This window comes from Syzygium oleosum, unplaced genomic scaffold (assembly GCF_021117445.2).
Source record: "Syzygium oleosum isolate NSW1041296 unplaced genomic scaffold, Sole_v2.1 Sole_v2.15, whole genome shotgun sequence".
Lineage (NCBI taxonomy): Eukaryota > Viridiplantae > Streptophyta > Magnoliopsida > Myrtales > Myrtaceae > Syzygium > Syzygium oleosum.
In genome coordinates, this window is record NW_026607499.1 from 8,839,164 (window position 1) to 8,858,784 (window position 19,621).

At 40.3% G+C, this 19,621-nt stretch overlaps 2 protein-coding genes across 2 annotated transcripts; both read left to right on the forward strand.

Annotated features, from left to right (window-relative positions):
- The first annotated feature begins 1,655 nt into the window (after positions 1 to 1,655).
- On the forward strand, positions 1,656 to 2,292 carry LOC115675619 (uncharacterized). Its single transcript, XM_030598350.2, has one exon. It carries the CDS (start codon positions 1,782 to 1,784, stop codon positions 2,097 to 2,099), a length of 318 nt encoding a protein of 105 aa, XP_030454210.2. The 5' UTR covers positions 1,656 to 1,781; the 3' UTR covers positions 2,100 to 2,292.
- A 4,531-nt stretch (positions 2,293 to 6,823) lies between these two features.
- LOC115666816 (SPX domain-containing membrane protein At4g22990-like) lies at positions 6,824 to 19,344 on the forward strand. Its single transcript, XM_056318219.1, has 11 exons — positions 6,824 to 6,988; positions 8,148 to 8,203; positions 8,808 to 8,928; positions 9,353 to 9,664; positions 9,760 to 9,864; positions 11,045 to 11,499; positions 12,446 to 12,750; positions 14,186 to 14,391; positions 14,918 to 15,102; positions 17,814 to 17,947; positions 18,549 to 19,344. Exons 2-11 carry the CDS (start codon positions 8,151 to 8,153, stop codon positions 18,785 to 18,787), a joined length of 2,115 nt encoding a protein of 704 aa, XP_056174194.1. The 5' UTR covers positions 6,824 to 6,988; positions 8,148 to 8,150; the 3' UTR covers positions 18,788 to 19,344.
- Positions 19,345 to 19,621: the final 277 nt, after the last annotated feature.

Genomic DNA, 19,621 nt, shown 5'->3' on the forward strand with positions numbered 1-19,621 from the left:
ATAAGTTTAGGATCCATTTTGACAGGTTTAATGGTGGTGCATCAACATCCTTGTAATTTTGGGGTAATTTGATGTTCATACAATATATTCGAATCACGAACGAGTTACATATCAAACATATTCGACTCATGTATTTTAGCATTTTAAATATTTTTACACTCGACATTCGAGTCCGAAATAATTTTTAATTTTGCTCAAATGGTGGTCGTTTCATCTTTGTTAATCAAGTAAAGTTAGTCGAGGGAAGTGTTGAACCCCGAGCGGTAGAGGCACCCGAAGAGTACGCCGTCTTTTCGTGGAGTCGCGGACCATAATCATGTCGGGGAGCCAATTTCTATTTTGTTTGTGTGTATTTTGATGCACGAGTTCAATTCACCTCAACCCGTCAAACATTTATGCACATCTCTCCAGAGTTTCGTCATCTTGCAATGAGCTTGTAACATGGTTTTGCGATTCTTGAGATTGACCATTTTGAAACAAGCATGCCGTGCTCTATAAGTTTTTGATCCATCTTGTGTAATGTAATTCATAATCATTCACGACTGGTAATAGGCTACTACTTATAGAAAAATTACTTGTTGTGGCGTAATTATGATTAATTAACAAAAGCACATAATTTTTATCTAAATATATGAATATGACTATAATGAAACAAATTATGAATATAATTTTGGAGAGTATCAATTACAGTGTCTTTCAAAATATAATTAACATATTGTTGATTACTTATTGGAATATAATATATGATGATATAAAATTTCATAAATCAATAAACATATTATTGACGATCATATGGATGGTATGACCATGAAATTTCATAATATATAACATGAACATTATCATAAAAAATGATTTGTTTAAATTAACATTATTTATAACCAGTGTTAATAAAAGTAATATTATAAAGTTTATAGTATAATAGAAATAGATTGTATTCCTTACTTTAGAAATCCACTTATCTTTAAACTAGTATAAAATACAAAAAAAAATCCACTATTTTTATTCTCTCTACATCTTAAATGTGCGTTCTGAGATTACATTTGAGTCTGGACGGAGATGGCACCACCCAAGCTCATCCTCACTATCGAGGGCTCCATAGACGTAGAGAGGGAGGTCGATGGCGGTGGGGTGGGTGGCGGAGGGGGTCAAAAGAGGCGGATTGGGCGATTGCATTAGGCGGACTCGCTTTATGAAGGAAATAGTGAACAGAGCTAATCACGGTGCATATCAGTGCATATCTCCCTATTTCTTAATGTCCGATTAGCCTACACAATAATTTGTCATTAAGAAATCTTTTTCCTATATCATATGAGCGACACTTGTCGGTATTTTAGCGCAAAGTCCATTAAAAGGTCCGACCTGACCTTTCTATACATAGTTCATGCCCTTTACATAATCGATTCTAACGAGCACATCATTCATAATACAAACTATTTTTTCTGACAACTATGGACACACATAATCAAAGAGGAAAAAGAAGAGTCGTTTTCAAGTGGATCAAAGGGAAAGGTCTCACGACTCGAAGAGAAGGTGGCTCACGTCACACCAAATCGTGCTTCATTTCGTTCCCCAAAAAACCGCCAGAACTGACCCTTCCCACCTCGCCCGTGCCCACGATCATCACCCTTCCTTTCTTATACTTGTATTCTCTCCCACCACCACCACCACCACCACCGTCTTTCTCTCTCTCTCTCTCTCTCTCTCTCTCTCTCTCTCTCTCTCTCCCTCCCTCTTGGCTTCTTCATAGCTCCCTTCCAAACCTCCAGCGGTAGAAAGCATCAATGGTATCCTCTTCTCATGCGGCTTCGCTGTACTGCGCCCTCGTCTTCGCAGCCCTCGTGCTGTTGAGCAGCTCGCGAAAGGCCCAGACCCTCGCGAACGGCGGCGGTGACACCTACACCGACGTCAGGGGCGCTCAGATCCTGGAGCGGCCGTGCGACGAGATATACGTGGTGGGCGAGGGTGAGACGCTGCACACCATCGGCACCAAGTGCGGCGACCCTTTCATCGTCGAGCGCAACCCTCACATGCACGACCCAGACGATGTTTTCCCGGGGCTTGTCCTGAAGATCGCTCCTTCTTTGAGGTCTGGGAATTGAGTTTGGCATCCATAGTTGGTTAGGCCAATTATATTCAAAGTTTTGCTTGCTTTTTCTTCCTGGTTTATCATATATACATATGATGTGTTTTTGTAGATATATACGTTTCAGAGTCTTGTGAAGCTGCTGTTCTGATATTCACAATCAGACCGGTTTTTCAAAGTTATGTGAATATTTTTTAGATTCTTGTGAAGCTGCACACTGATTCTGGCATTCACACCTCGCTCGGTTTGTTGAAGATCGACAGAATTTTTTTTTTTCTTTATGTTGGTGTTTATATGGGGAAGTGAAAAGATGTTGATTAACATGCTCGAAAAATGCTTCCTACTCTCAATAACTCAGAAAGCTAATAAATTAGAACTATTATGATATACAATGAGTGTGCTGGGGAGGTTGCTAGAAAAGGATGGTTTCAATTTCTTTTAAATGAAACCAATTCGAGACGTTACTATAACATGTACTCTATAAAATTTAGCACTTTTGATGAACATCGAAAACCTACCGATAATGCAGAATTCAAGGACAGAATGACATGGGTACAAGTAAACAAGATTCGGTGTGAATTCATTTGTAGAGCATGAAGAACGGGCGTGCGAATTCAGATTAGATCGATGACCTAAATAGAATGAAATCGTAACGTAGCTTATACGCAATTCCAATAAACAGAAAAGAATTGTAAACCTTATTTTTTTTTAAAGTAATAATGCGACGATCGTCTTCTATAGAAAAGTCAAGATTGAAGAGTCGAAGCCGCCGGGTCAAGCCTTTGGCTTTGCAAAAGTTCAACTCGCACTTGGCATTCGTTGAAGTAGTCAGCTTTTCGGATTTTTCCAACTGAATTTATGTTCAAAAAAGGACAATGGAGTGGAGCATGTTGTTTTACGAACAAAGCAATTTGCATCCTCACTTTTCATGATGTCCGATTTGCATCTTGAGATTACCCCGCTTTGCTATCCTCAGCCCACTGAAAACCCAAGAAAATCCTTAAAAGCTAATCCTATTTCTCCATCTTCCTCGGCCCGTCACCACCTGGTCGCTGGTCCTTGGCCTGAGATTGTAACAAAACGACTTGTTTCATCTGGGTCAAGCTCCCAAAAGGAGCACTGTGAGTGACCACATAAGAGGATGGCCATGTAGGGGTGGGTGTTAGACTTATAAATCACTCGACATGGTCTCTCCTAGTTGATATGGGACTTGAGATGTCACAAACTCCCCCAATCAAATAACCGACCTCCTCATCAGTTGACCCATATCATCCGATGATACTCGCCCTATTCATTTTATGGTCTGGTTCGTTCCCACCCCCTTCGCCATTCTGAAAGCCTATCAAGAGCCGCATCTTGTTCGAATCCTCTCGCCCCGGCGATCTCTCCCCGCTCTCGTTGGATCGGATACGGATCTACTCCGTCCACGAACTACATACCTAATAGAGGGGGTCCTACTTGATATCATCCGTAACGACCCAGTCTGTTTCACATGGATCAAGTCATCAAAAGAAGTGCTCCGAGTAATAACACAAAGTTGTAACCATTTGTGTAATATTTACATATACGACACCTCACTTATACGTCATAATTGATCCAAATAATATCTAATATGATTTAAGAATGCCTCATTTTGTGATTAAGGGTAAAACAATTGGATTTGGATATGATTGATGCAAAGGTATAACTTTTCACATCATAATTAGTTAGATTCATCTAGTCGTGTCAATAGATGAAAATATATACAAGGTCTTCAAATCCATCTCATGGTCGGCTGAAGCTATCAGGAAGAGAAAATTATTAATCCCTGAGAAGTAAACTGGACCAATGAGAAGTGAAAGTACATACCTATGTGATCAAAAAGGGCCAAACACTTTTAGCAACGAAAAAAAAAGAAAAAAGGCCAAACACAATATCGGTCAACCCGTGTCTTTGACTCTCCAAATGGTGTTTTTCCCAAGACGCGAACTTAAAAAATCCTTGCCAACAGGCATGCAGCCCCGCAGGTAAAGGGATTGGGAGGTAAGAACGCTAGTATCACGGATGCAAAGTTCGACATTTGTGGTCTACAAGAGGTAGAGCAAAAGTCAAAGAGATTTGCTGCTAAGAAACGGCAAGAGAAAGAAAAAAAAAACCAAATAAAAAAAGATGTGATCGAGAGCTATATTAAGAGAGAATCAGCGGAGAAATGCCTAAGCTCCGTCGTTTCTCTCTATTCAAGCCTCTCTCTCTATCTTTTTTAACACAAGTGTTGTAATCTTCACTTTAGTTTAAAAAATTTTCAAATGATCACTTGAATGTTATATTGATAAAAAATAAATGATCATTTTAGTGCCATGGACAATTTGTGTGAGCGGAAGATCCGACGTGTCAACATTTCAACACAAACCTTCCAACGTAGCTCGCCGGGAAAGTGAAGTCAACATGATTGGACCTAAACGGCGTCAATCGGTCATCTCTCTGGCCCAACTTGCGAACTGGGGCGAAATTGCTTGTTTTCTTCAAAAAAACCTTATCCCAATTCCTCAAATTGGGGCAAAATTACCTTCTGAATTTGAAATGATCGTGTAAGGCGTAACAAATCGGACAGGCTAAGTCGTCGATTTTTTTTTCCAGAATAACCCGAATTCGATTCTTCTCGATTTTTTCGATGAACTTGCCCCCAACTTCTCTTTACAGCACATCGTTGAGAAGGTTGCCGAGCAATTTGCTGTCATCGTCGAAGTTCTGGCACGAGATCTCCTCGGCTATGTTGTCGGTATCGTCTTTTGACATGAAGTGTTGTTTCTTCAATTTTCTGGCGATTTCACGGATTGAGATTTTGTTTCTTCAATTTTCTCCTGTTTATAAATTGTCGGGCATGGTGAAACAAATCATAAATGTATTTCAATACGAGATCCTCGAAGAACTTGGTGATAAGATGGAAGCCTTATTTTGTTGTTCTATTCTTGATTGCGGCGTTTGCCGGTTTGGACTTCTGTCTTTTCCATGATCTTCACGGTCACACGGAGAGGGAAAAAAGAAAGGAGAGAGATGAAACGTCTTTTAGTCGCATTAGCCACGTCCATCTCCTTCATCTTCCACTTTGCACTCGAATTACCCTTAAAAAAAAGTTACTTGGGTTTCAAATTTTTTATGAAAGTCACAAATCATTGGACAATGCCACCGGAGCCACTTAATGATCGTTCTATTACCGATATGGCACTTAAGTGTTTGCTCGAAAAGTTATGGTACTGAAATGAGTGCCATACGAAAGATTTGAAACTTCTCGTATCCTTTTTCCGTCTTTTTTGTTTTCAAACATAAGCTCTTTTCAGGCTTAATTCATCTAATAAGTAGTATTGGTTGAAAAGGTCGAAGCTCACAAAGACCCACACATGGTTGGACTTTGATTTTGTAAACCTATCATGACAAGTTAACAAAACCTTAAGTAACTCATATATATGTAACCCAATCAATTAAAATTTGAGTTAAACGAGTGGAATCGATAGACCATCTGTGCCATCTTTACGTACCATGTAAAAAGCAGTGGAGGACATTAATCAAAGGCAGAGCCACAGGAACCATCACGAAAGAATCCCAGCATTCTTTTTGCTCGATGATGGATTGGACTACGAGGAAATCGGTGTCCACACACCATGATGCATGTGGCTCGAATTGTGTGGATCGTTCGTCCCACCCCCAATGAGTGGAGCTTCTCAAAGAATCACAAAACTCACTCTTCATTCGGCGACTTCCATTAAAAGACTAGAAAACTTTGTCCTCTCCCTTCAAAAGCAGTTTCGCAATCTTCGTCTCATATCACCCCGCTTTTTGTGAAGCTATTCTCTTTGCCACACATGAGCAATGTGTGGTTGATGGATACACATCTCCTCTCTTAAGTCCTATCTTGAATCATTAGGCCCAGATTTGCCATAGAGTCGATTTCAGCCGGTGAGGGAAGTTCGAGGGAACGACGTGACTCCATGACTCCTTTCGATGTGTCACGAATAGATTGGACGTGGACGATAATTTTTGCGGGGACCGGTATGTATATTCTCTTTTGAAAATCGGTAAGATTCAAGAACATAATATTCCTAGTGGACCCATGGGAGAATTCAACGAGACACTCGAGTTGGTTCGACGCATTTAATAAGTATTGGCCATTTGTCCTTATCGGCATTAAGGGAGCACTAAATCTTTAGGACATCAACGGGTGCAATTTAGGCAACATCCTCATCAATGAGACGATAGAAATCTTATGGAAAACGTGAGCATTGAAGTCATGAAAGAAATTTGGTGATTCGCTTGCTAATACTGCTTGGTTCTTCTCTTTAAGTTTTCTCTTCCCACTGGCGATGGTGAAGATCAAATCCGTTGTAATTTTGGGGCCTTATGTTGTTTCCTAGCTTATTTAGCAAATACACATAAAAGCATTCCATGTCTCTATTTCTTACCCTTTTTTGGTTAAGATGTTGGTATTAGTAAACATTCACATTTGCTAATGACATGTAACGAGAGATCTTTTATTAACCCAAAACGCCGTATTGAAACTAGCCCCATCACGGCTTCCATGCTATGGGATCATGTTTAACTCATTAGTTCAGTACAATTTGATGAGGAGAGGAAACACCCGCATGCAGTTAAGTGATATCTTGAGTAGGGGCGGCTATACGAATCCAATTATGCTCGTATTCGATGTTAATATTTCATGTCTCTCATTACCGTCTCCTTCCATCTCTCTCGCTATCGTCTCCTTCCATCGTCGGGCCCTTTCCGGGATTTTTTCGTGTATAAGAATGCGCCATCCCTTCTCTCTCTTCCCCAACTTCACTCTCGCTTCTCACACTCTTCTTCAACTTCCGAAAAGCCCTTTCTCTGTGTTCGTGGCCTGTAAGTGAGGTGAAGATCCAGACACGATAGAGGGTAAACCCTAACCTCTACTACACCCACATGCCAAAATCCATTCTCTCTCATTTCTTGCAGTCTTCTTTTTCCTCCTTCCCCCTTCCAAATAACCCTGTAGTTCCATTTTTCACATTTTCCTTTTAATTTGTTTTCTTGCAAATTGGAAATTTCCGTGGATGTTTTGATTTCTCTACCCGAAATCTCCATTATTCAAATAGCACAATCATATAGTTGCATAACGCTATAATCTCCATTTTGCTCACGTTGTTTGATTCAGTGGGATGTCTATTGTTGCTTCGTTCAGTTGGCACGATAATGACAAAATAACAAGAGTAAAAATGGTCCAAAATGTCTTCATGGCCTCTTATATCTACTCTATGGATAATACACACCCGACTAAATATGTCGTTAATTAGACAGAGAAGTGTCGAGTATCGTGTAGTTATGATTTCCCCTTTTTTCATGAAATGTGTCATGCGGGGCGTTTCCTAAGCATACTTACCGTTAACATGTTGACTTATATTTATGGTGCAAGAGTATCGGAAAAGTGAGTGTAATGCGAATATTCCCAATTTTGATTGCTTAACTGCCGTAGTTGGGGACACTCTTCTAACGAACGAGGGAAATATTCTTTCCGGGGAGGTCGGAAACCGAGATTTTCCAACGGTAAAGATCTTCATTTTCCCGTACAAATCGGACATCTACAGCCGACAGCGTCCTCCACGTGTCCAATTTGCGCGCTCTCTCTCTCTCTCTCTCTCTCTCTTTCCCAAGAAAATACAAAGTTTCCCGCGACCAGCACGACACACACTCGCGTGTCACCCTCTTCGCTCCACCCTTTTGTCAATGTCGTAGCTGCACGTAACTTCACCCTTTTGAATGTTGGGGGCTCTGGAAAGGGGTGTCCTCTCTGGCCGTGTGTGCTCCGTTTCTCAAGCTGAGATTTGTTTGCAGCATGTGATCGATCCTGGAGAGAGTTGAATCAGTAACTTCTCTCTTCTTATTGATAATGTGACGCTGATTCGAAGCAACTGAAGTTTCCTGCTGTTGTCATCAATTCTACAGCTAGGCAGTTATCATATGAGCAAAATGTTCCGTAATGCACGTGAAACTTTGCGGTTGCGTTTTTTTTATTTTTCATTTTTTCCTTATTGCCCTTTATTTTGTTTCTCCGTAGAACATGGTTGCCTTTGGGCAGAAGCTGAGAGAAAATCAAATTCAAGAATGGCAAGGGTGAGCATGATCGATCTTCAGAGACTTCTTTCACCCCCCCCCCCCCCCCCCTCCTTTGCTTGTCATTGATGATGGAAATGGGGCCAGTAATATGTCTTGGGCAGAAGAGGCTTCCTTTTTAAAGTAGGGTATTGTAAGCTAACTATGAAGTTCATATTTTCAAGGCATTGACAATGAGTGAAGTGCATTAAGTACTTTTGTAGCGTGAGAAACCTAAACATGCAATTGCTTTCAACATTTACAAAGCACTTAAATCACAGCTTGACAAGTGCTTTGAGAGAATCTATCAACGAAATCCTTGTAATATCAGCATTAGGAGGTGGATGTTTGTGATTGCAAAATGGCTTACTTTTTAGGCACCAAGTCGAGAAAAATCTGCAGGGATGCCAGTTGCACATGCATCCTTACTGCCAAGCTTATTTATAAGCATCTCCTCTGGTTTATGTATCATCACTCTTGTTGACAAACTCATCCATCAAACATGGACATGTGAGAGCTCACGAACAAATTCTGAAGCGATCTGCAAATAGTGAACATCGATGCCAAATGTCTGGTGTCCACCTGATATGGTTAATGCAATCCAATCATCGTCTGATTCTCTCAGGTACTACATAAATTACAAACTTTTGAAGAAAATGGTCAAAAGACATGCACATGAAATTGAAGTTGGGAGGCAAGACCACTATCACATTCTCAGGGACTTCTCAAGGTTGCTGGATGAACAGGTAAAACTGCTAATCCTGTAAGCATGTCGAAATGAGACCCAGATGGTCCGGGTGATAGCATCTATTTTTAGAACACGACCTCTTGAAGGTGAAACTTTTTTCGTTCAGAACGTCTGGAAAGAGAAATTCTTCTTGTTTTAATTAATACGTGTTAATGAAAGAACTTCGGCTTCTTTACCTGTCTATCACAATATGGAGCTGCTGAACCTGCATATTCGCCGGTATACGTTGTAACCGCTGTTTCTACTTTGTCGGACTGATGTAACCAGCCAAATCTGGTGGAAATAAAAAGTTGTGTCTTGCATATGTCCATCTATGTTGACAGCAGTTTTAGTAGTCAGAACGTTAATTTTATCTTCACGTGGTTTCTGTTGTAGTTTAAATGCCAAATTTTTAAGTTCATTTCTTTCTCTCACAAGGTCAGATTGAAAAGATTGTCCTGTTTCCGCTTGAACAACAAGGACTCCTCGCAAGAAGGTTGTCTACAATGGGCAAATGGCATGATGTTCTCTTGCAGCAGACAGAAAGATTATCAATATCTGAATTGCGAGAAGGATATAGGGAAGTGGGACGGGATCTCTTGAGGCTTCTATATTTTGTTGAGATGAATGCTGTTGGCTTGCGTAAGATACTGAAAAAAATTGACAAGCGCTTTGGCTACAAATTCACGGATTATTATGTCAAAACTCATGCAAATCATCCCTACTCTCAGCTGCGGCAAGTGTTCAAGCATGTGGTAATATGGCCTACTCATTATACAACATTCTCATTTCAGCTTGACCTTAATCTACTTCCATGGCTTCCGTTATTAATTACTTTCTGATCTTTCAGGGTATAGGTGCTGTTGTAGGTGCGATTTCTCGCAACTTAGCTGATCTTAAAGAGCATCATGGGGATTTTGTGTCTATATACGACCAACCTGCCTTTGCAGATCAGGTTCTGCCACGCAACACATGCTCTATTTTATGCTTTCATCGTCAAATTAAAATTCTCAGTTTGGCTATCACATCATCAACTATTGAAATTGTAGCTTCAGCTAGCAAACTCTGTTTTTGCATTTCTTGTGCCGGATTACTAAGATTTTCGTGAAAACGTAAACGTCACCATGGTTGCTCTGATGAATATGAGCAACTTTATAGATTGTAGCAGAAGAAGATACACTGGGTAACTCCTGTGTCCTTTGAATGTTTTGTATCTATTCATGACTTTGTAAACCTAATGAGCATTTTGTACACTTCATGGCGTCATGAACGGCTTTTTGCTTGTTTGGACAAGTAAACTTAAAGTTTTGATTGATGATCATGGATTATACATGAAAAATATGACCAAAGAGCTTGCTCAGAAATTTATGAAACACATAGTTGACTGGAAACCCTGTGCTTCAGAGACTTTCATGAATTTCTTGTAATTACAGCCACAACGAGATCTCTCCTGTCTTGCTGAAGCAGAATGATGATGTCATGACTAAACTTTGGCTTTGTCAATAGCTAAACTTGTTTCTCTGAGACCTTGGCTAGGCTACAGAAGATAGGTCTTGGAGTCATCGACTTGAAGTTTACTTTAACAAAACTTGCTTCACTGGATCCATGGCGATGCCTCGATACAGAAGTGAAGCTTTAATTTAAGAGACTAAGTTTCTTAAAAGATGGATAAAATATGAAATGGAAAGCTATCAGCTTAATTCAATCTAGAATTAAGCTACTAAATTGTGAAGTTTTGACATCGTGATCAAAGTCATCAGGGTATAGGATGTTTTTCAAAATCTTAGGAGGTTTTCAAGGTTTGTATTGGATGTTATTCAATATGCTTCAGAAGAAATATTTGATGTCGTATAGGTTGCCTTTTTATTATAGTGTTGGATCTTCTACTCAATCAACCCTCCACGTAAGTTAAAAGGGAGTGGTGTATTCTGGTATAACTTTTCAATGCTTTGTTTTTTATGGTTATTTCACATAGCCTGTCTGTGACTATTGTCTCTTTACAAATCCTAGTAACAATGGCATTTCGGCTCTTACAAGTACACTAAGTTCATTTGCATCTTATAAGCATGTTCACCTGTCTTGCTTAATGTACAGTGCGCAGTCCTGAGTGTCATTTGGTGATATACTATTTGCAGGATCCAGTCATTGATTCTATTAAAGCAGCCGTGAACAGGTTATCAAACTCGACAGATCTCCTCCATTATTTGGGCAAACATACCCTTATCATGCGAGAGGAGTTACCGGATCCATCTGAGGATGATGATGTTGAACAGAGATACCATTTTATGTCTCTTCTTTTGAATTTGGCAAACACGTTTCTGTATATGGTCAATACATATATAGTTGTTCCAATGGCAGATGATTATTCCCTCAGCCTTGGTGCCGCAGCCACTGTTTGTGGTGTGGTGATCGGTTCAATGGCAGTCGCACAAGTGTTTTCCTCTGTTTACTTCAGTGCTTGGTCAAATAGATCATATCTCCGGCCACTTTTGTTCAGTAGCTTTGTTCTTCTTGTGGGAAACAATTTATATGCTCTGGCATACGATCTCAATTCTTTATCAGTTCTTCTGATTGGTCGTCTGTTCTGTGGGTAAGTGGTTCTCAACAATATGCATGGCATGTGACTAAAGAAGCTCAGTTTTGCTTTGTCCATTTAATAAATATATATTACTGCAGAATCAGTGTAAGTGGAGTAAGCAAATTTCTATTTCCTTAAATGTGGGGACTTTATATGATGATGGCTTTGGTATGCATACCCAAGAGAGTTGGGTTATATATGTTTATGGATATTCTGCATTTTGTTTCCTTTAGGTTAGCCAGTTCTGATTGTGTTCTGCCGGGAAAAATCTAAATATTATTTTGGTTAAACTTCTATTTGATTGAAATTAGGCCTCAGTATTCACCTTATAAGTGTGAGTTCTTACATTAATTACTGTTGTATATCTGTTCTTATTAGAAAACTAAGCGAAAACAAAAGCAAACGGAATGAAACATTGAATAGATGTAAGGAAATTACTGTATATTAATATGAAAATGTTGCTGTCCTAAGCTATATGATGTGTAGGGAGGGTGATTTGAATTACCTCATAATGAAACTAATTATGGCCTTACATAGGGATTCTTTTCTTTGCATTCCCATCACAAGAAAAGGGGTTTCTTCGCCTGATATACATTTTCCAAGCTTCATCACCAGTCGTTCCTTTTCAAGTGGTCTTGTGATAAATACAGGGGGTTATCTTCACTGCCATGGGAATAAAGCAGAATTGACAGAAAAAACTACATAGATGAATTGGAAAATCATCTGTGATAACCAGATCTTGTAGTATTAATTCTTTCTTTTTACCTGTGTTTATACTATTGCATTGTTCTCTGCCCATATGTGTCAAATCATGGAGCATCAACCTTAAGTTGCACCACATGGACTATATGCTTGCAACTTTTAATGACAGAGAATGTTCTTCCCATGATATCAATTTGATAATTTGCTATTTTCTACATACTTTTGTCATTTTCATTTCTGGAGATTCAATTGTCAGGTTGGGTTCTGCAAGAGCTGTCAACAGGCATTACATCAGTGATTGTGTGCCCCTTAAATTGCGAATGCAGGCTTCGGCAGGCTTTGTAACTGCCAGTGCCCTTGGAATGGCATGCGGTCCAGCACTTGTTTGCTTATTTCAGACTCATTTTAAGGTCTACATGATCACTTTCAGCGAGGACACTTTGCCTGGTTGGGTTATGGCTATGGCATGGCTTATCTATCTGCTGTGGTTGTGTTTAAGTTTTAGAGAACCACCTCCCCATGAGCCTAAAAATAAGACCGTTTTCCACGAGCCTAATGCAGGTATGCAAATAACATACCTATCGTTATGGTGTTGGTAAACTAATATAGCTATTATGTATTTGAGTCTTTCTCAATCAGTACTACAAAATAATATTTATTTTCTTGGAGTATGAGGCATCTACTTCATTTCATACGTTCCCTTCATTCTAAATTCCACTAGAAGATAATATGGTTTTCAGTTTGATGGATTTTATTTTGTAAGATTTGCCAATTCATGTATTAGCCATGACATTCTGCAGACATCTTATTCCAAAACCATGTCCGCACACTGTTGCTCGTGAATGTATCTTGCTACATATAATTTTCAACTGCGGAGACCTGCATTAATCAATTGTGCTTTAGATTTAAAAGATTTTCCTACTAAATTTTTATTTGTTGTCACATTCTTAGGTTGAATACTTAGGTTGTGACTGCTTTGAAACATATTGTAATGAAGCAGTCAAGTCTTTTTTTTTTTTTTGGTCGGATAGCTGTCAAGTTGACATTCTTCAATTTTCTACAGCTGAGGCTAATGCACGACTTATCCAAGTAGTTGTGCTTTTATTGTCTTTGATTTCTCTGTCATTGCTGTTGAAATAATTACTATTGCTGTTCCTTGTCTTGTGGTCAGCATGACAGTTACAAATTTGTTGTAGGCATCTTGTCCTCTGTCTGCGAGTCTCACAATTTACAACAGTGACTTATTATATACTAATCAAAGTTTTTTGTGCTTCCATTTTCCTAATTCTTTTGTTTGCATAATCTGCACTAAATTTAAGATAGACCATCCTGGATGACAACATTACTTATCATTCGCTTCACAATTCAAAACTCAAGACAGCATGCCGGAAAGGGCCTTGAAAAATCGAGGTCATTTCAGCTTAGTCTTTTACTCCTAGTGGAACCCTATTGATTTCCCTGGAAGCATCTTCCTGTGGACTCTTATGTGTTTGAGGCATCTGATTGCTTACGTCCTCCATGGGCCCTTTCCAACAGAAGTGGCTTCTGACTGCTTCATCAGGACACAAAAGTTTCATGTTAGATTAGAATTTTATTAATCTAAGTTAAATTAGGGAAGTGCTTTGTATGAGTATGACATTTTCATGTGAATATCAGTGCTGGAAACTACCTGATGTTAACATGTGTTTGCTATTTCCCAGACATTGGTTCCACAATCGAAGTTTCTGGATGTTAGTTAATTAAGGCACAGCAAGAATGACGTTTTGCTTTTCATAACTACAGATAAAAAGCATATTGTACTGACTATTTTCCTCATTTAAATATGTCCTTCCAGGATATGGTTTTCTTAAATAGAACATGATCATAGAGCAGTGGCGAATGTTGCTATAGAGAAAAGAATCCACTCGACATGCACAAAATTACATGCACACAGATTGACAATGAATGCCTTCTGCTGGTTTTTGACGTGTTAAGTTTGATATCTATACTGTTGTAGCAGTCCTGGTGAATGATGCTGTTGAGTATGGTAGCACTCAACATTTGCTTCTGAACTCAAGGGTAAGATCACAAGATGATTGTGAGGATGCAGTGCAAGAATGTGATGATGACGAAGAATACTCACAGGAGACACGAAAACCTGTTACTTCAATTTTTTCAGCATATAGGTTATTAACACCATCTGTCAAGGTTAGTCAATTTTTTGTGCCATGCATTGATATTATTTTGCATGTTTAGGATTTTTGAGAAGGCAAGCAACTGCTTGATGACTTCTGAAGTCAATATTCTATTCATGAACTTAATTTCAATTTGCAAACATCTGTAGTCTGAGGATGTCATCTCGTATTTGATATTAGCGTGCATCGGAGCATCAGTTAACTTAACAAACTTCTCCTCATGAGGATGGATTGACCTAGTAAGGTACGACCCAATGCAGTCATTCACTGAGAATTATAATCTAATGGAGGGATAAAATTAAGTCGCTTAGACATGCATCTGCATATTACCCGTGAAAGTTTGACAATAAGCATCCCACTTATATACCTTTTAAGTGAATTTAATTTGTTTACTTGCCAAATAATCATGGAATTTCATTTGCACGGGAATGTATGAACTCTCTTCTCGCTGCAATGCAGTGCTTCCCCTCTTCCTTTTAATCTCTCTAATAGAAAAAAAATATTACGTAATCTGGTTAACTACTCTATTGACTATTTTACTGGATGTCTTTCAGTTATTGATTTACTTTATGCTGAAGTATGTGATGGAGATTTTGCTTGCCGAGTCAAGTGTTGTCACCACTCATTACTTTATCTGGTCAACAAATAGTGTGGCAATATTTCTTGTTTGTCTTGGATTGACGGTGCTTCCTGTAAACATCGTGGTTGGAAACTACATCAGCAACATTTTTGAGGAAAGGTAATCTTTGACTGAGCAATAGCATCAGAAAGTTGGAGAGGTAGAGGAAGCTTTATTTTTCTTGCAGTGGCTGATTTTTTTTTCCTCTGGAATGAGAATATTCTTGAACGAAGATCACAAGAAATTAGTAAAAACTTGCATGTCTTGAAAACCATCATGCACGGTCCTCTTTCCTGAATGATTTCACTGAATAAAGCCTACAACATGATATTCCAGTTTCTCTGTTGCCTAAAACACATGAATTATGAGGTGGAAGGATCAGCATAAACTTTTTTTTGGGCAAAAGTACACCAAAAATGCCATAACTTGTGTATGGCGATCACTTTGGTGTCATAACTTTTTTTCGGATCACTTTGGTGCAAAGTCGGAGGAAAAGAGATAACTTAAGTGCCAATTTGGCCGGAAATCCGACGTGGCATTTTTTTTATTAATTTTTGACGCCGACGTGGCTCGCCGGAGGATGAGTCGGCGTGTACGATCAGCATTTTTATTTTTAATAATTTTTTTCTAGCGTGTACAGTCAGCATTTTTATTTTAAATAATTATTTTACCTTTTTTTCCTCTTCTTTCCTTTTTCCTTTCTTTTCTTTTTTCTTTTCTCCCCTTGCCGAATGGTTGCGCGTGGCCGGCAGCCACCGACGAAGCCCGAGAAGGGTCGGGCGAGAGCGGCCTTGCCCATGGCCGGTGAGGGCGCGGCCTCGCCGAGATCTAGGCGAGGCGACCCCGGGCGACAGGCGAGGTAGCCCTCGCCGGATCGCGGGCGAGGGACTACCGGCGTCGGGCGAGGGAAGCCCTCGCCTAGGTGGGCGAGGGCGAGGCAAGCCTCGCCGGCCCGGTCGCTCGCGTACGGGAGAGGGGAAGCCACGGGCCGGCGAGGGGCGGCCTTGCCCATGGCCGCCCCACCACACGCCGAGGGAACCAGCGAGGGCGAGCAAGCTTCCATCGCCCCGGCTTAGGCGAGGGCAGGTTGCCCTCGCCCCGGCTAGGCGAGGAAGCAGCGGCGAGGGGCCGCTCCCACCACCGCCGAGCGGGCGAGGGCTTCCTCGCCGGCTAAGCCGGGGCGCCGGCCGAGGGCGACTCCCCGGGCCGGGCGAGGGTCGCCCTCGCCTGAGTCGGGCGTGGGCGACCCTCGCCCGCCCAGGCGAGGGCTTCCCTCGCCCGACGCCGGCGAGGGTTGCCCTCGCCGGATCCAGCGAGACGGCCCTGCTGGGCAGCAGGGTCGCCTCGCCAGATCGGCGAGGGCGGCCTCGCTGCCGGGCGGCGAGGGTCGCCTCGCCCGGATCCGCAGCGAGGCCGCCTCGCCGGCCATGGGCAAGGCCGCCCTCGCCCAGCCCTTCCCGGGCTTCGCCGGTGAGGGGAGAAAAGAAAAAAAAGAAAAGAAAGGAAAAAGGAAAGAAGATGAAAAAAAAAAAGGAAAAAAAATTTTTAAAATAAAAAATGCTGACTATACACGCTGGAAAAAAATTATTTAAAATAAAAAATGCTGACTGTACACACTGACTCATCCTCCGACGAGCCACGTCGGCGTCAAAAATTAATAAAAAATGCCACGTCGGATTTCCGGCCAAATTGGCACTTAAGTGATCTCTTTTCCTCCGACTTGACACTAAAGTGATCCGAAAAAAAGTTATAGCACCAAAGTGATCGCCGTACACAAGTTATGGCACTTCTGGTGTACTTTTGCCCTTTTTTTGGGGTAAACTCCATTGAGATCTCTCATGTTTTTGCAGAATCTGAGGAACTTCTCATGTGTTCTGAAAAAAACTGTGATACCCATGTTGGAATATGTTGGACACGCAAAATTAAGATGATGTGTTATGGCTTTAGTGTGCATTTATTAATCCGAGTTGATTGAAAAGCTTGCTTGTATGACATTCATCTGCATAATTTGGTGGATTTAAAAGATTCTGATAGGTGATGTCTGAAACATCTTCGAAAACGCTGGAATTGCAATTTTCCATGTTGGAATAATTTGCCAATTTTTTAATGATAATCTTGTCTAAGAATAAGTTAGCAAAATGGAATATGACATTTACGTAGTGTCATAGAAAGGACTAAGCTTTGTGCAAGGAATATCTATGGGAAGTATGATAATTTTGTGTTAGAACCATACATGAAACTCAGGACAAGGGAAGCAGGGTGAAGTTGATGTAAAATCAATGTAAAGTTATGCATGGTTTTAGTGCCAGTTTCAACCACCAAATCAATTTTTTTTATCATGTCTAGATATGTAAATGGTTGAGCCTCTTACTAGGACAGATCCATAAAAGCTTAGATCAAATCCCAATTAATTCGAACTTGTGATATGATAGCAAGGGAGATTTAAAGTGTAGACATGACATTCTGAAGGTGGCTGTGAGTGAACAGGTTCCCTGTCCTGCAATTTCTTTTATTCGAAACAGGAACAAATAATGCATAGTTAGTTCAAATTTAGCATTCTGTGTGATTATAACATCCTGGCTAAACAACAATCCTGAGATATTGCCAGGTGAGTCCATTAAATGACGCTGATCCACCATAGGGTATTGTTTTTTCTGCCAAGCAGGTCATGAATGCTTAGTCTGAACTGTATATTTTCATTTCAGGATCTTTGAATCCTCTCTAAGACCCTAGTAGAGATTTCCTTCAACTGTTTCAATACATCATAAATTATGTCAGTGGATTTTCTGTCAATTACTTTTGTGCAAATTGTCATGACTTTTGTTTTGTAGGCAAGTTTTGTTGACATCGGAAATTATTGTCTGCATTGGCATACTCTTGAGCTTTCACATATTCATTCCGTACTCCGTGCCTCAATATGTCTGCTCCGCACTGGTAACATTCGTTTCTGCTGAAGTCCTTGAGAGTAAGTTCTTATCGCCCCACTAAGTTCTATACTGGACCTCCAAATTCTCCCTAGATATTTTTGTGATGCGCATTTATTATCGCTCCACAAAGTGGTATATTTGTTGAAGTATTATCCCATATCGATTGACAACGGATCCTAAATGCTCTTTATATTCATGTGGTCTCCCTGACCTAATAGCTTAAACTTTTGGGTTGGACTTTCTAACATGATATCAGAGCCAATGCTATCCATTTCGCGAATATGCGCGGTAAAAATTCCGTGTGAATGTGCGCTTGCATGTGAGTGGAGGTGTTGAAGTATTATCCCACATCAATTGACAACGGGTCCTAAATGTTTTTTATATTCATTTTCCTTCGGGCGTGAGATACACTTCACTTGGTCATATGGAAATTCACATCAACTCGATTTCAGATGAGAGTTTAATGAAGAAAGTCATCACAAATCTCATTTATGGCTAAATTAGTCTGGCCGACATGAGTTCACAAATTTGATAGTCTTTTTTCCCTTCTTTCAGTTTGAGAATCTTTAGATAATTCGGAAGTTAGTTCTTCGTTAACCTGACGTTGATAACTATATGCTGTTTGCTCTGCCAATTCAGGTGTGAACTTGTCTCTCCTATCTAGGGTCGTGTCGTCGAGGCTTTCTCGCGGGACCTACAATGGTGGACTACTTTCAACAGAAGCCGGGACTCTTGCTCGGGTAATTGCGGATGGAACGATCACTTTGTCCGGATACTTGGGCGAGAATAGACTCCTAAATGTCACCTTAGTTCCTTCGCTCTTCATCTGTATCTCCTCCATTGCAGCTACTTGTGTCACGTACAACTCTTTGTACTAATAGAGCAACTCTGTCCTCTCCCAACTAGCCTTTGCAGTAGTTTATCACATTACTGGATCTAATATAGTCTACGGTTTGCAGCTCATGTGGACCTCTAGTTTGTTAGCCAAAAAGCGTATTAGATAGATTAGATTAGATATCCTGTTCGCAAAACCGGGTGCACACTCTACAACCAATTTGACCTCTTTTTCCCTCTATTATGCTGCAGGATCAGCACCCATAAAAAAAAATACTGCAAGATTAGCCATGCTTGGCAACGCATATTCATTTCTTTTGTATGAAAAGATATTTAGGGGTTTGTGAAGGGGCGGTGCCGATGATGACCATCGACAGTCGCCAGGGCTCGTGCTCATTGGTCTTTCTTTCGTCCTCCAATGAGAAATTCTGAAATTTTATAGAGAAAAGTTGTGATTTTGCAGCAGATTCTAGTCATTGTATTCAAGCATATTTTCTTCCTCTGTTCTCGGGAGAAGGACTAGGCAGGACTACAATGGTCTCCCCCAATTCTTCGATCCTTTGTTTTCAAGCCGTTTTCGAAACTTTCACGCGACGCCTCAAGAGTTTCGCTTCAGAGCATCCATAGTAACTTTCCTTTGAAGTATGTAATTGTTCTCTCTGATAGTAATTTATCCATATAATATTATTTTGTAACTTTTTTTAGAAAATGTAATTCTTTCTCTGGTAGTGGTAAGTTCTCTGGAGTTTATGATTCGTAATATTTCAAGGAAATAGTAATCTACCTAACTCAACAGTAAATTCTTTTGTGTTATTGATAGTAAAATGTCTAATTCATTGTAACTTTCATTTACATTTTTGTTAAGTTTGGGCAATCTA

Excerpts from the sequence above, each read along its gene's own strand:
- LOC115675619 (XM_030598350.2), top strand. The coding sequence starts at position 1,782 with ATGGTATCCTCTTCTCATGCGGCTTCGCTGTACTGCGCCCTCGTCTTC.
- LOC115666816 (XM_056318219.1), top strand. The coding sequence starts at position 8,151 with ATGGTTGCCTTTGGGCAGAAGCTGAGAGAAAATCAAATTCAAGAATGG. Across the intron at positions 8,929-9,352 it reads CAAGGTTGCTGGATGAACAG|ATTGAAAAGATTGTCCTGTT; the intron begins GTAAAACTGCTA and ends TCACAAGGTCAG. Across the intron at positions 11,500-12,445 it reads ATTGGTCGTCTGTTCTGTGG|GTTGGGTTCTGCAAGAGCTG; the intron begins GTAAGTGGTTCT and ends TTCAATTGTCAG.